Source organism: Penicillium cosmopolitanum (genome assembly GCF_028827165.1).
Source record: "Penicillium cosmopolitanum strain IBT 29677 chromosome Unknown utg000008l:1.0-4398992.0:1.0-4402845.0, whole genome shotgun sequence".
Taxonomy (NCBI): Eukaryota; Fungi; Ascomycota; class Eurotiomycetes; order Eurotiales; family Aspergillaceae; genus Penicillium; species Penicillium cosmopolitanum.
This window is the reverse complement of record NW_026622678.1, coordinates 3,656,317-3,669,782: the sequence shown is the minus strand read 5'-3', so window position 1 is coordinate 3,669,782 and position 13,466 is coordinate 3,656,317. Positions and strand designations below refer to the sequence as shown.

At 50.0% G+C, this 13,466-nt stretch overlaps 7 protein-coding genes across 7 annotated transcripts; 3 read left to right on the top strand and 4 right to left on the bottom strand.

The window, feature by feature from the left end:
- Positions 1-318: 318 nt before the first annotated feature.
- On the bottom strand, positions 319-1,789 carry N7509_007916 (putative cytochrome P450; the record flags this gene model as incomplete). Its single annotated transcript, XM_056632553.1, has 2 exons — positions 319-1,595; positions 1,681-1,789. 2 exons carry the CDS (start codon positions 1,787-1,789, stop codon positions 319-321), a joined length of 1,386 nt encoding a protein of 461 aa, XP_056488104.1.
- Positions 1,790-2,201: 412 nt separating this feature from the next.
- On the bottom strand, positions 2,202-2,530 carry N7509_007915 (uncharacterized protein; the record flags this gene model as incomplete). The annotated part of the gene is made up of 2 exons (XM_056632552.1): positions 2,202-2,274; positions 2,340-2,530. The coding sequence occupies 2 exons, from the start codon at positions 2,528-2,530 to the stop codon at positions 2,202-2,204; spliced, it is 264 nt and encodes an 87-aa protein (XP_056488103.1).
- A 56-nt stretch (positions 2,531-2,586) lies between these two features.
- Positions 2,587-4,343, top strand: N7509_007914 (uncharacterized protein; the record flags this gene model as incomplete). The annotated part of the gene is made up of 4 exons (XM_056632551.1): positions 2,587-2,676; positions 2,730-2,733; positions 2,799-3,592; positions 3,684-4,343. 4 exons carry the CDS (start codon positions 2,587-2,589, stop codon positions 4,341-4,343), a joined length of 1,548 nt encoding a protein of 515 aa, XP_056488102.1.
- A 963-nt stretch (positions 4,344-5,306) lies between these two features.
- On the bottom strand, positions 5,307-6,781 carry N7509_007913 (putative cytochrome b5 reductase; the record flags this gene model as incomplete). The annotated part of the gene is made up of 2 exons (XM_056632550.1): positions 5,307-6,601; positions 6,652-6,781. 2 exons carry the CDS (start codon positions 6,779-6,781, stop codon positions 5,307-5,309), a joined length of 1,425 nt encoding a protein of 474 aa, XP_056488101.1.
- A 913-nt stretch (positions 6,782-7,694) lies between these two features.
- N7509_007912 (cytochrome P450) lies at positions 7,695-9,474 on the top strand (the record flags this gene model as incomplete). The annotated part of the gene is made up of 4 exons (XM_056632549.1): positions 7,695-7,827; positions 7,887-8,317; positions 8,341-8,722; positions 8,789-9,474. 4 exons carry the CDS (start codon positions 7,695-7,697, stop codon positions 9,472-9,474), a joined length of 1,632 nt encoding a protein of 543 aa, XP_056488100.1.
- A 183-nt stretch (positions 9,475-9,657) lies between these two features.
- Positions 9,658-10,737, bottom strand: N7509_007911 (uncharacterized protein; the record flags this gene model as incomplete). Its single annotated transcript, XM_056632548.1, has 1 exon — positions 9,658-10,737. One exon carries the CDS (start codon positions 10,735-10,737, stop codon positions 9,658-9,660), a length of 1,080 nt encoding a protein of 359 aa, XP_056488099.1.
- Positions 10,738-12,147: 1,410 nt separating this feature from the next.
- Positions 12,148-13,389, top strand: N7509_007910 (uncharacterized protein; the record flags this gene model as incomplete). The annotated part of the gene is made up of 2 exons (XM_056632547.1): positions 12,148-12,236; positions 12,363-13,389. The coding sequence occupies 2 exons, from the start codon at positions 12,148-12,150 to the stop codon at positions 13,387-13,389; spliced, it is 1,116 nt and encodes a 371-aa protein (XP_056488098.1).
- Between the last annotated feature and the right edge of the window lie 77 nt (positions 13,390-13,466).

The window sequence follows — 13,466 nt, the reverse complement described above, 5'->3', positions numbered from 1 at the left end:
CCAAATCACGCTGGATATGCACCTAAAAAAGCTCTGCTCGGTTATTTCCAAAGACTGGGGACATTGGGAGCTTGTCCAGGTGTTTGAATGAAAATCTAGGTGGTGCTACAATTTGTATCGAAATATTTCCCGAAAAGAATAGGAATTTAAAGACTCGTGTTAGACATTCACATAACAATTTACTATAGACACATTTCATTACTGACAATCATGAATCGCTAACTAACCCGAAGAAACTGAAATGTCTGCAATCTCACATAATCCTCGTATCACAAATAATTTGGTATAATCATCCATCATCCATCATCCATCGCCGCCCTACTTCTTGCGGGGGCTCATAAGCAGGTTAAACTCCAGGGGCTTGACACTGAAAGCGCCATTTGAAGTCAACTTGTAGTTCTTATCAGCAAATTCAAACGAGCACTCCTTGATAATACTAGCCAGAGTGAAGAAAGACCACTGCCAGGCCCAGGTCTTGCCGTAACATTCACGCTTGCCGTTACCAAAGCCCTTCTTTGCAGCCGCGGGGAGGTTATCCCACTTCTCGCCGAGAACACGCTCGGGTCTGAATTCCTCCGCATCCTCGCCAAAGACAGCCGGGTCGCGGTTGACAGCGTTCAGAATCGCAATCATGGGCTGGTTGTGCGGGATTTGATACTCACCGCCAGCGAGCATGATGGGGGCCTTGCTTTCTGAGGGAATGGGCTCGATGTTGAAACCCGGAGCGGTGGCGGATAGACGGATAGATTCGCGCAGACAGGCCTCGACGTAGTGGAGCTGCTTCAATTGGTCAAGTTGAATTTCGCTGCTGTCACCGACAATGCTGTCGATCTCCTCGCAGGCCTTCTTGTTGGCCTCGGGGTTCTTGATTAGGTAGTACAGGGCGTAGGAGAGGAGGTTGGCGGCGGTTGCGGCACCGATGTACATGGAGATGATCTCGTCGATCACCTGGGAGTCCTTGAGCTTCTCGCCGGACTCGGGGTCGGTGTTGTTGAGCATGGCATCCAAGAGATCCTTGCGGACCTGCTCAGGGTTCTCCTTGCGACTCTTCATGATCTCCGCGCAGTATGAGCGCATATGCTTGATCTGGCCGGAGAACTTGCTCTGGTACAACAGGTTCAGGAGCTTGGGGCGAGTGGGCCGCTTCATCGCCTCCATGGTAGCACCCTCGAAGGCATCGACCATGCCGAGTGTCTTCTTTGAGTCCTTATCCAAAGCATAGTAGCGCTGGTTGAAGAAGCACTTGTTGCAAGATGCCACCAGGATCGCATCCAGATCCCGAGACGCCAGAACCTTTTGCTTCTGGGTGGAGGACCACTTCTTGGTCAGGTCCGGAACAACCTCCATCATATCCTTGTAAACCTCTTCGGTCGCTTGTTGGGTGACATAAGGCGCCATGATGCGGTGGGCAATTCCCCAGCTCGACTCGCTATCGTAGGCAGTAAATAGACTGTCGTGCACCGCATCTCGGATAGCAACGACAGGACCGGTCACGCACTTGCGGAAGCGCTTCTGGTCGCAGATTTCCTCGAGAAGAGCGACGCTACCGACGAAAACGATCTGGTGGCCGAGGGCATTGATCTTGAAGATAGGGCCTATGGATCGGTTGGTTAGCTTTGGACCACCATGGGTAGCCTCGGTTGCTTCGGGGTAAGCTCCCTTGCTCTGTCAGTCACTTACCATATTGCTTGGATAGCTTGATCAGCGAGTTCCAGGTCTCGTTGGGGTTGACATCAAAGATGTTACCTAGCAGCGGTACACCGGGGGGTCCAGGGATCTCGTTCGACATGATGGGTAGTGGAATATCACGATAGTATACAGAAAAACACAACAGGAATGCGAAGAGAAAGTGACAAAACAGACAGCTCTGCACGGGAGGGGCGGGGGAACCAGTCCTAAAGCCAAACAGAGTCCTCAGCTTTCACACCAATCTTCAGCTGGGCCTCCGATCGACAGATCTCATTTCTGGCCGTCATTGGACACCAGCGGGGAATGGCGCATGTCCAGACTCCATCGTTCACGACCAGTTCGGGACTAGCTGACAAGATCGGCACGATCGCGATGTAATAGCGCAGATTGGCGGTCGCTGATCGAACTGGGATTGGCAATTCATCAGGCTTTCTGGAGCAAATCTGGCGGAGACCCAGCGCACTACAGCCCGTAGTGCAACCACCGGGAGGCAATGGGGTTCATCCCAATTGTCAGCGTGTGATGCAGAGTTTGTCTGCTTCGGCTCCACGTCGCTTGACCGCTCGTCTTGCTCCCTGCGTCATGCTGGTTAGCTTTTTGTTGTTGTTACGCAGAGCGACATAGCGGGAAGCAAAGGGGAATGCTGTCACTTGTCGACGAATGAATCTCCAGGAAGCTCTGGTGTGAGTAATTCAGCATTTGCAGCCATCTTGATTGGCACGGACTCATCAATCTGGTGGCTGTCATAGCGGGTCTGTGGTTGCTGGGGATTGACATCATCTTGATGGCCCACAATAGGGCCCTCAGGGGGGGTCCCAGTCCCCAGCCTCCTCAGGGCCATGCCCTGCGCAACCCAATCCTGTAGGGATCGCAAAGAATCTCAAGATCATCTTGATTATGACCAATCCATACCATTATCCGCCGATCCCCGCCGACTGTGTGGATAGCTTCAAGCCTGGTCTTCCCCCGCCTCGAGATTTGAACCTGGTAACAAGTCAGCATTCCCTCCCCTGCCTTGCTCTGACCAGTGACAGCTACAGGGGAGTAAGGGGAGATTGAAAAGACAAGAGAATCGTAGCGTATTGACAGCTCGTCCCAAAATTCTCTAGGAACACACTCAGACAAGTGGGGTCCACAAGAACTCGCCTCAGCTAGAGCTCTTCGCGAGACTCACGTTCACCCCGATAATGAACGACTGCTGCGCACACATCATCGCTCGCTCGTGGCATGCCCCTTTGTATACCAGGCCACCGAGACTGGTGGCAACCAGATCTGGGTAGTGAGCATTGAACCTAGCGTCCCCATATATGATACTCACGCGGCCGGTCGCGCGATCCACATCCAACCCGAGTTTCTGCTACCCGAGCTGTCGCACACGTATCAAGGGACTCGTAAAGATCCTCTGCACCGGAGCATCAATCCGCGACGGTTTTTGCCAGCGTCGGAGCTAGAGTTGCTGCGTAGGTTCTTTCCTGCGGCGATTGGCGCACGCGTGCTCATTTCGGGGTTTCTCATCGTGCTGTTTCGTAATCAGAAAGACATCGAAGCATCTTGGCTGGAAGGATGTGTCCATTCGTTTGGTCTGCTGCGCTTGGGATACGATGTCGCTGTTCATTATCCCACCGAGACGGTCGCTGAGAGTGGGAATGCCGTCGCAGATGCAAAGAATGGCTCAGCCACGCCTTTGGGCCTCAAGCTGAAGTTTCTCGATGACTCTGAAGGTATCACCGTTCCAACTCATGCCTTTGTTGACATCGAGACGCCGCAGGATAATATTCCACGTAAAGAAGCCAGTTGTTGGGCCAAAACCAAGGCGGCTTTGTCGAAATCCACTGCGATGAAATTCAAAGAATACTTCAAGGGGGGGATCGAGAGTGACATCTCCACTGGGAAAAAATGTGTGGTTTGTGGAAGAACCAAAGGAGGTAAGCTATTGCGATCTGTTGTTGTGGTGTGGGTGTTTGTTCATCAAGCAAGGTTGACTCGGCAAGTAGAAAGTTGGAAATATCTCAACCACCTTCGACCACCACGTAGTTCCCTCCTCGACTTTCCCCCAAACCATTGATCATGATACTTCCATTGTGACTGGAGATCAATTGCCTCGAGTCTTGAATCCCCCACGGGCCCCCAGGATAGTCGGCTGGGGCGAATATTGTCATGCGCTGGACGGTCACTCTGCTTTCGCCATGGCACTCAATACACTTCTCAGTGAATCAGATGGTCGGGAAAAGGAAGACCAAGAAGAAGAGGCAGAGATTCGACGAGACCTATTTGGTACAATGCAGAAAGTCGTCGTCGAGGGCGTCGAGTATCTATGGAATCGCAAGTCTCGCACGCAGTCCGCTGCCCTGCTTTGGCGCGCAATGCACGATGGAACCGAGATGGAAGGCTTGTCGGGATCGGTCTTGTGCCTGGGACAACCGACCGATCCAATTTGTCATGCAGTACTGGTGAAGCATTTCGAAACGCCCATCTGTCCCCAGAATTTTGAGCCATCGGACAAGGTGTCGGCGCGTGGCGATGTTGCTTGGGGGAGTATCAAGGGTGGTTTTCTACTGCCACCGGAGATCCGAAATGCTGAGATTATTTGCGAAGGTGATGAATCGACTGCGATTCCTGAGGATGTGCAGACTTGGGACGTTGAGTTTGTGTGAAACTTTTCACCATGAGATCGGTATAGATGGCACCTGGGCATATATATATATATTGTATCAAATAATAGAGACTACCTACCAACTTGAACTTGAACTTGAACTTGAACTTGAAGTTTGAAGACATTCAAGTCCATGGGCTTGTCGAGTGCCCAGGTGTCAGTGGATGTTCCAATGTCCGACGACGTTCACATAATCTAGATAAATCATACTATTAAAGGCATCTCGATCTCACAAAAGGGCTCAGCTGTTTCAAGTAGCAACCCCTTTATCATTCATATACCAACATCTTGGCTTACTGAGCATAGTATCGCCTTGTTGATAATATCGAGACCATATCCAGGATACCACTGTACAATCCATGAAGTGTTTGTAGTTCCCTTGCGCCATCTTTGCCTAGCTCCTAAACTGATAGAGTTCCGGAGATGTTCTCGATTCGGCCATACTCGTTTTTTTTTCTTCTCATTTCTTTTGACCTTTGCTTATCTAGCTGGCCCAGAAACCCTGCCTTTTCCTAAGCGGGTGGTCAGTAAATAATACACGATGAGCGTGCATAATGCAAACGGATCCTTTTAGACCGGTGGAGGAATACACTGTAGAGATAATTGGATTTTTACCTCGGTCCATCTATTTAACCCCACTAAGGGGCATCATTTGCATAAAGCTATTAGTCAAGTGGGGTCCCAACCAACAAATTTCCTAAGACTCGGGATTCATTCCATTTATTCGCTTCTTTTTCTTCTTCGGCTCGTCTCAAGTTTTGTTGAGGTCGGGCCGAATCGGGTTTTCAGGGGAACGGGGATCCCAAAACTGTTGATATGCAAAAACTCTGATTTGTTTATCGAGCTAAAGAGCTCCACTAAAATAGAATAAAACCAGGAACACCATTCAATGCAATTCAAGAAGAAACCCACTAGCCCAAGAAAAAAATAACCTCGGCTCCTCCCTAATCCAGCCAGCATCACTCTAGAAACAAAAAACCTCATCGCTCAACTTCGTCACCGTGCCCGGCTTCTGGAAACCCAACGCAGCTAAATTTTTCTTAGTCGCACTCACCATACCCGGGGGTCCACATAGCATGATCTTGGTATCAGGCGAAGCCGCAGGCAATCGCTCTGCCAGAACAGTCTGATCCACATATCCACTACCGTACGCCCAGTCCTCGGGTGGCGCATCAAGCATGTACCACAGCTTGAAGTTCTTAGGATAGCGGCGCGCGAAAGTCTCCAATTCCTCGCGAAGAAGGATATCAGCCTCGGAGCGGTTCGCGTAAATCAAACTGACCTCCGTCGTGTCGGTGTCATTCTCGCAAATCGCCCGAATCAATTGGAACATGGGTGTGATACCAGTTCCACCAGCCACCATGCCGATCTTATTGCAGAGGTCTTTGGTATACTTCATTGCGCCCTTGGGGCCGCGGAACTCAACCTCATCGCCGATCGAGAGGCCTGCGAGATATTTGCCGCTCAGAAGACCGTCGGGATAGCATTTGACGACTAGCTCGATACGGCCGCGGTCGAGATTGTTGGAGGTAGGAGTGTAGGAGCGAGTCACGGTCTTGCCATCTACTTCGGCTCTGATCGCGACGTGCTGGCCAATAGGCAAACCCAAGACGCCCTTTGCATTGGGCAGAGCGAAGACAAAGCGGTAAACGTTGGGTGAGAGTTGATCCTTCTGCACAAGAGGTAGACGCTGGTATTGTTGCGGCTCGAGGAATCCGCGTGTCAAGTGCGGATCAACGCGAATCACCTTTTTCGCCTTGATGCGTGGCGGGTATCGCATAAATCCAGACTCGATCTTGGTGAATCGGCTGGCTTGCTTAGCAACCATAACGCCGATAGAGCCACAGATCACACTCGCAGCGAGGAAGCCATTCACGAAGCCGCCTCGAGGCAGACGAAGACCCTTTACTTGGCTGGGAAGTAGGTGGGAGAAATGAGGGAGGTGCATAGCTCCCTGGTTGCAGACGAAGAGCGCTGGAATGAGTGCCAAAGCTCCACCTGCAACTGCGATAGTCCGTAATGAAAGCGACGACGACTTCTTCTCTTCCGCGGCCTTTTGGGAGATCACGCGAACTGCCTTTGGCCGCACGAATTGCTGGGCATCCTTCAGGGTACCGATCAGGTAGGGTTGCATGATTTCACGCGCATCTTCAGAGTGACCAACATCTTCATACTCGGCAGTGGCATCTTTACCACCGACTTCAACAAGTACCTCTGCACCACCAGGATGATCTTGACAGTACTCCGTGATATCGAAGACTGGAGATAGTCAGTAGAGCTCCGGTCAAGATGGATAAATTCAGTCAAACCTTGTCCGTGGATCACGATCCATGTATCTTTCTTAGTATTATGCGCCGCAATATCCTTCAATGTGTACTCTGGCAACTCAACTTCGGTCTGCCATTGAGCCTTAGGCTCCTTAATATCTGAAGCAGCCATCCTGTTTTGCAGAAGAAGGAAAACTTAAGGCAGTAATCGAGAGAAAGCACAGTACGGGTCGAAGTATTAAAGTGGAATGGCAACTCGACAGACCTATGTATAATCAAATCCTGGGCCAACCGAAACTCGCCGAAAGGAGTTATCGTAATTATCTTTGCATAAATCTTCCTAGCCGTTTTTCCGCTCGTCATTTGAACCTCGGGATTAAAAAGGCCTCAAAATTCTAGACTACGCGGCTCGGACAGCGCCCGCAAACGGCACGGCGTACCGATGCCGATTTCACCGCGAACCCGAAGAACAGCCCCATCCATTCCTGTTGGGGGAAAGCGTGAAGATATTTGCTTCGCTCCAGTGGTCTGATACCAAGTTAACCTTGGACAGAGTGGGGCGAGCCGCGGATGGCCATTTCCCTATTCAAGAGCTTTGATATTTCAATAGGAGAAGCTACTCGATTGATGAGACACTTGTTTAAAGGGCATATATTTCAGTATATTGATAGAGACGAGCCCTAAACTGAATATGGCGATCAATTAGAAGTTTTTTGGACGTTTTTGGTTACAAGAAAAACCCTGCGTGGGCAGGCTTAGCTTCCTATTCTCGTTAGTGACAGCGCCGATCGTCACTACATTTGATAGTGGAGTCAGTCGAATAGACTGAAACTGCCGAGGCAGGCAACCAGGCTAACAGGATTTCCAATCCAAACTCTAAGGCTCGAGCTACAGTTATGAAAATGTCGCAAATTATGCGCGAGAAATTTCTTCGCAATAAGACGTAGGCTGGTGGAGTCATCGGAGTCAACATATTTGACCCGAGACTGGTGGGCGATGCAATTTCGATATAAATCGGGTGTGTCCGTGGATGCATTTAGTTGGTATTCTGGCTAGTAATTTCTACTTCAATTTGACAGAACAACATGCCTGGAAAGTCATTCCACCTGCTAGGCGAGCCTAGCTCTTCGTCTCAGTATGTCGAGCTGGAATCGACATTAGATTTTCAAGGGCTGCAACACTTGATTGCAGGTCAATTTGCGATTGTCGAGCCAAATGGTATGTATTTTGTGTTTCCCCCAAAAATATCCAGAATACCCACTCACTCCATTATAAAGGCATTGGATTCCAAGCTCAAGACTCAACACTCACAACTGTGACTGAGGTCCTAGCCACCGAGGAGCCCATCGCCATCAGCATCGATGGCGCGCCAGTCCGCGAGATCCCAGGACCAAAGGGTCTACCCTTTGTGGGCAACTTCTTCGAAATCTACCCCGACCATCTGGGAAACCACCAGCGCCTTTTCGACCAGTATGGTCCAATCTTCCAAACAACCAACATGGGTCGCACGATATACCACACCAATGACCCCCAATTGTCCGCCATCGCCTTCTCCGAATCAGACTTCTTTACCAAGAAAATCAACGAATCTCACCCCCTCTACCCAATCAAGAACCAAGAAGCCGGCGTCTTCCTCGGTGACACTGATACGCCAGAATGGCGCGCCGCGCACAAGTTCCTCCCCCGGCGCTGGGGCCCAAGGCTGTCCGTCACTACGCACCGACCATGCAGGAGACTGTTGAGGATGCGTTTGGCGTTTTTGACGAGCTGGATGAGCAGGGCGAGGCTTGGAATGTGTATCAGTATATGCTGAAGCTGGGATCGCAGGCTGTGGGAAAACTTGTTTTGGGAATTGATTTCAAACACTTCACCTCTCCCAATGCCCCGCCTCACGAACTGGTCTACCGCATTGCGGAGTCATTAACTTTGAACAAGAAAGTTGCTGCGTGGGGTAATTGGTACGCGAAGATGCCATTCGGTGACCCCAAGAAGCTGCGCGATGCTAGATGGCGCATTATCGAGATGGTCGATGAGTCGATTCAAAATGCCTCGCGTGGTGGTGTTGAGGATCTGCCCCTTCAAGATGCTGCCTTGAAAGCAACCAACATGGTTGGTAAGTATACCAAGTTGGCTTTCTACGCGTTTCCTTTTAACTCCAACGCTAACTTGTTTTCTCTAGACTACGCCATTCGCGCTACGGACAACAAGGGCGAAAAGCTCCCAAAAGCAAGCTTAATGTCCGCCCTCGTCGTAGCCACAGGCGCGGGCTTCACAACAACCTCCTCCCTCCTCTCCTGGCTCATCTACTCCGTAGTAAACTACGAAGGAATGCAAGAGCGCCTCTTACAAGAACTAATCGACAATGACATCGACGCCGACACTCAAATAACAGCTGATATCACCGACAAACTCACCTTCATGGACCACTTCATCAAAGAGACCCAACGTCGTCACAACCCCTCCTACCAGCCCGGCCGCACCGCAAAGGTCGACATGATCCTCCCAGGTGGCTACAAGCTTCCCGCAGAGTCAATCGTCATCCCAGCTCTACACCACGTCCATAATAACCCAGCTGTCTGGGACAATCCCGCCCGCTTTGATCCCGATCGCTGGGATACGGAGGCAGTGAAGAATCGCCACAAGGCGGCTTATATTCCCTTTGCTGCGGGCCCGCGCATGTGCATTGGTTTTAACTTTGCGCTGCAGGAAGTGAAGGTGTTTTTGCCAAAGTTGCTTTATAGGTATAAGTTTACCCAGGAGCAGTTTGGAACTATTGAGTATGATCCTATGTTCCAGTTGATTCGGCCTAATAATTTGTATGTGCGTGCTGAGCGTCGGGTGAAGTGGCCGCCAAAGTCGGAGTAGATGGTTCTTTGTCGAGGTGGAGGTGAAGAAAAGAACTTCAAATTTACAATCTTTCAGATATCCAATACATTCTATTTTATTCTATTTCCTTTTCCTTTCCCCAGTTTGTGCGCTTCCCGAATAATTTCCAAGGAGTAGAATGACTTCTCCCTCCTCTCGAGGAGGCGAAATGATATACCAGGCCTACTCTTCAACCTGTGCCCGGCGAAATTCCTCCGCCCAAGGAAAATTCTCCCATCGTGACCCATCGTCTCTAAGACGAACAGTCGACGGTGCATACACGCCATTCAACATCCACGGCGTATCATCATCTTTTAGCGGAAGTTTGCGCATCCGCATAGGACAAAAAGAATAAGTGGCCACCGCAAGCCGACCAGTCGAGCGGTATAGTCTCATAGCATCAGTAATAAAATTCCGATACTGCATATACCAAGGCTCGTTGGATAAGTACTCCTTCCACTGCTCGAGGGGCCATGGGCTTTGCATTGCCGCACTGATAATCTCGTGATTCTTCGTTGAGGGTGAAAATCCGTACTTAGTGCAAAATTTAGATGACACCATGTTGTTCATGTGCTCCTTCCAGTGCCAGACCATTGTGAACTCTGTTGCGAGGAATGTTTGCTCCGGGCGAATGCGGGCTAGACAATATTCCAGCATGCTTCGGTGGCCGTCAAACGTCATCATATGTGGGTGTAGATCAACACCTTCGAGTTCTGGAGTGACAGCAATAAAATGCAGGAATCGTTCTATTGCTGGTGTGCGTTTGAAGGGGAGGTCGAGTCTGTTCAGAGCTCCCATGTACAAGCGCGTCGTCATTGCGTAGTTGTGTTTTTGGCGGAATTCAATGACAGCCCAGGCCATTGTTTCATAAAATTCATTCAAATGGTCATTTCTTTGGTCCGATTTCGCCTCAATAAATGGTTCGTTGCCGATGACTAGGATATCGACTTTGCCCAGGACGAGAGGAAGCAAACGATCCAAGATACTCAATTCAGCATCTAATTCCGAGCTGCCTGATGCCGGAAAATTAAGTTTCGTGCAATCCCATTTGAGACTAAGAATGACATTGAACCCGGCATCTATCGCTCGGAACAGAGCCTTGATGTTAGGGTCTTGGTCTGGGTGGTGGCTGTCGATCTGATGCATGTCGATGAAGCCGCGGATCCACTTGGCGTTGACGCGTCTCAGTTCGTCGTGCTTGATCCAGATCAATTTCTCGTTGTAATTGGCCCCGAGGGCCCCGCCGGAACGTGCTGTCGCCATGCTCGCATCGATTACCCGGACACGTTGATGACGTGAAGATGAAACAACCCCGCAAAGATCGGCTTTGCTGGTTTCTGGTCTGAGTGGGTTCGTGGAGTCGGTGGTCCAATCATGTAAAGCGTGGGTACGCGGCAGATGAATGACAGGAGGAATTGTTAAGATGAGAGAATCTGAATGTTTTGAAATACCATGGCAACTTGCATTGGATAGAGTTGATTGGGAGGGAAAATGTGGTTACTTCTTTCTCTAATACGTCATTTCATTTCCTGCGTACGTAGACACAGCTATCATTCAACTTTCTAGTACGGCGCATTTCATGTCTTTGCTGAACCAAAAAGATAATATAGACAATACACTAGAGCCGCGGCTCTGGAAATTTAAGGTTTGGTTCGACTGGGGAAAAGAATTGACGGGAATTCTCAAGATCGCAAGAAAAAGAATCGCATCACCTTGTATCTAGTAGTTAGCATTTTCGAGAACGCAGATTCGAGATGGGGCCCGATTGAACTATTTTAAGTATAAAGAAGGCAACCGAATTTCTCTCTTTTCTTTTTTGGTTTCTTTTCTTTTTCTTGAATCCTTCTTGCCCCCCAAAAAAGGCGGGGCAAGAAGCAAATAATGCGGACTTTGAAGCGTCAACGCACCTCTGCGCTCACAGCTATCTTCTTTTACAGTCCTTCTTCTTCTTCTGCTTATTTGTTTACTGTTCTTAAAGGGGGTTTGTGTTCCATAAGCTCACGAAATCTTATTCCTCAATTACAAATTATGCTTATCCCTAAAGTAGTAAGCCCATCTCACCTCAGCCTCGCGCTAGTGGTGGACCCTGCGATAACTAGTTCACCAAAGCCTTAAAGCAGTACAAAATTGGCGACCAGCCCGAAAATGACGCATAAAAGCTCAAATGGCCCCCAAGAAATAGTGCTTTCTCCCCATGGCAGTATATTGCATTTCCGACTTTCTGATTGTAGTTCTGAGCCCTATTTGGCCCCCTGGCGGATTCCATTAGGCACCCGCATTAACAACCAGTCACAACGACGCTACAAACAACCCCCCCCCCTCCAGGCAAACGAATAACGCGAAGGTAACGCTGGATCGGCAAAGGCTATGGCAATCAAGCTTCATGTCCTTCCTTGGCATGTCACGACCCTCGACCCTGGTCTCTGACAGTGCAACCTTGCGGGGAAATTTCCACCGTCATCATATCACCATAAGCAACATCAGCATCACCACCACATTCTTTTTTCCCAGAGCATGCGCTCACCCCCACCGATGTCGCTACATTCAATTCCGGAAGATGAAGCCCTGTTATCGATGGATTCGATGGAATCGATGGATCTGGAGGATCCGATCCGTGTCCGGAATCCTCGATCATGCAGGTCTTGGTCTTCTCGGCAAAAGCTCAGATCCAAGATGACCAGCTGTGATATGAGGTCGTGGCTTCAAATGAAGACACTCTGGAGATTAAGCCTGAGAGTATTCTGGGCCGCTGTGATGGTTCTGTACGTCTATTCTCAATGAGTCGAGCCTCTATCGCCACCCACATCCCTATATCTCTATTCTCATCAGCACTATACCCCATACGCATGCAATGCAATGCAATGAAATAAGTACTAATATCTAAACAGCGGCCTCACCACTCTTTTCACCTTAGCATATGACAATATCGCCTTCTTCATCTCAACCCACGAAGACACTTTCAGCAACCCCAGACACAGACCATCCCTCTTCACAAATTACTTCACCCACGGCGTCAGACCAGTACCCTGCCACTCGCACAACGACTACTGGAGACGAGTACCTCTATATTCCGCCCTCTCAGCCGGCTGCACGAGCGTGGAAGCCGACATATGGCTAGAAAATGACATACTTCGTGTCGGCCATACCCAACACACAATCCTCCGCGGACAAACACTAGACAGCCTCTATCTAAATCCGCTGCTGGAGATGCTACAACAGCATAATACACCCCTAAATGGATCGGCCCCAGTCTCCGCCTCAACATTAGCAATTGCACCATCATCAGATTCGACTCCAGAATCACAATCGCCATCAGCATCAGACCAACCCTCAGATCTAACCTCAACCTACGCCGACGCCCACATTCACACCCTCGCCCACCCTCCCAAAAAAATAATCGGCATATTCCCCACAAACCCAAGCCAAACCCTCATTCTCCTCATCGACTTCAAAAGCGGCGAACACCAGTGGGAACACCTCATGGATGCCCTCAGCCCACTCCGAGAAGGCGGTTATCTCAGCCACGCGATCACCAATTCAAGCTCCGAAACCGAGATAATCACCCGCCCCATCACGATCGTAGCAACAGGTTCAGCCCCATATCACCGCATCCTCTCCAATCCACACAAAGACATATTCTACGACGCCCCGCTAGACAGCCTGGACACTACACCCACATCCTCAATCCGAACCCCCTACTCCTGGCAAAACAGCTACTACGCCTCCGTCGATTTCCACCGCTCAATCGGGTCACTGCCACTAGCTCGACTTTCGCAGGCCCAGTTGGCGAAATTGAGAGACCAGATCCGGGGTGCGCATGAACGAGGTTTGAAAGTTAGGTACTGGGGGACGCCTGGGTGGCCGGTGGGCTTGAGGAATTATGTTTGGCGGGTTCTTGTTCGTGAGGGGGGTTGATGTGCTTAATGTTGATGATCTTCGTGCGGCGACTAGGGTTGATTGGGGGAGGGATGGTTGGTGGTGAGTAGGGAGGG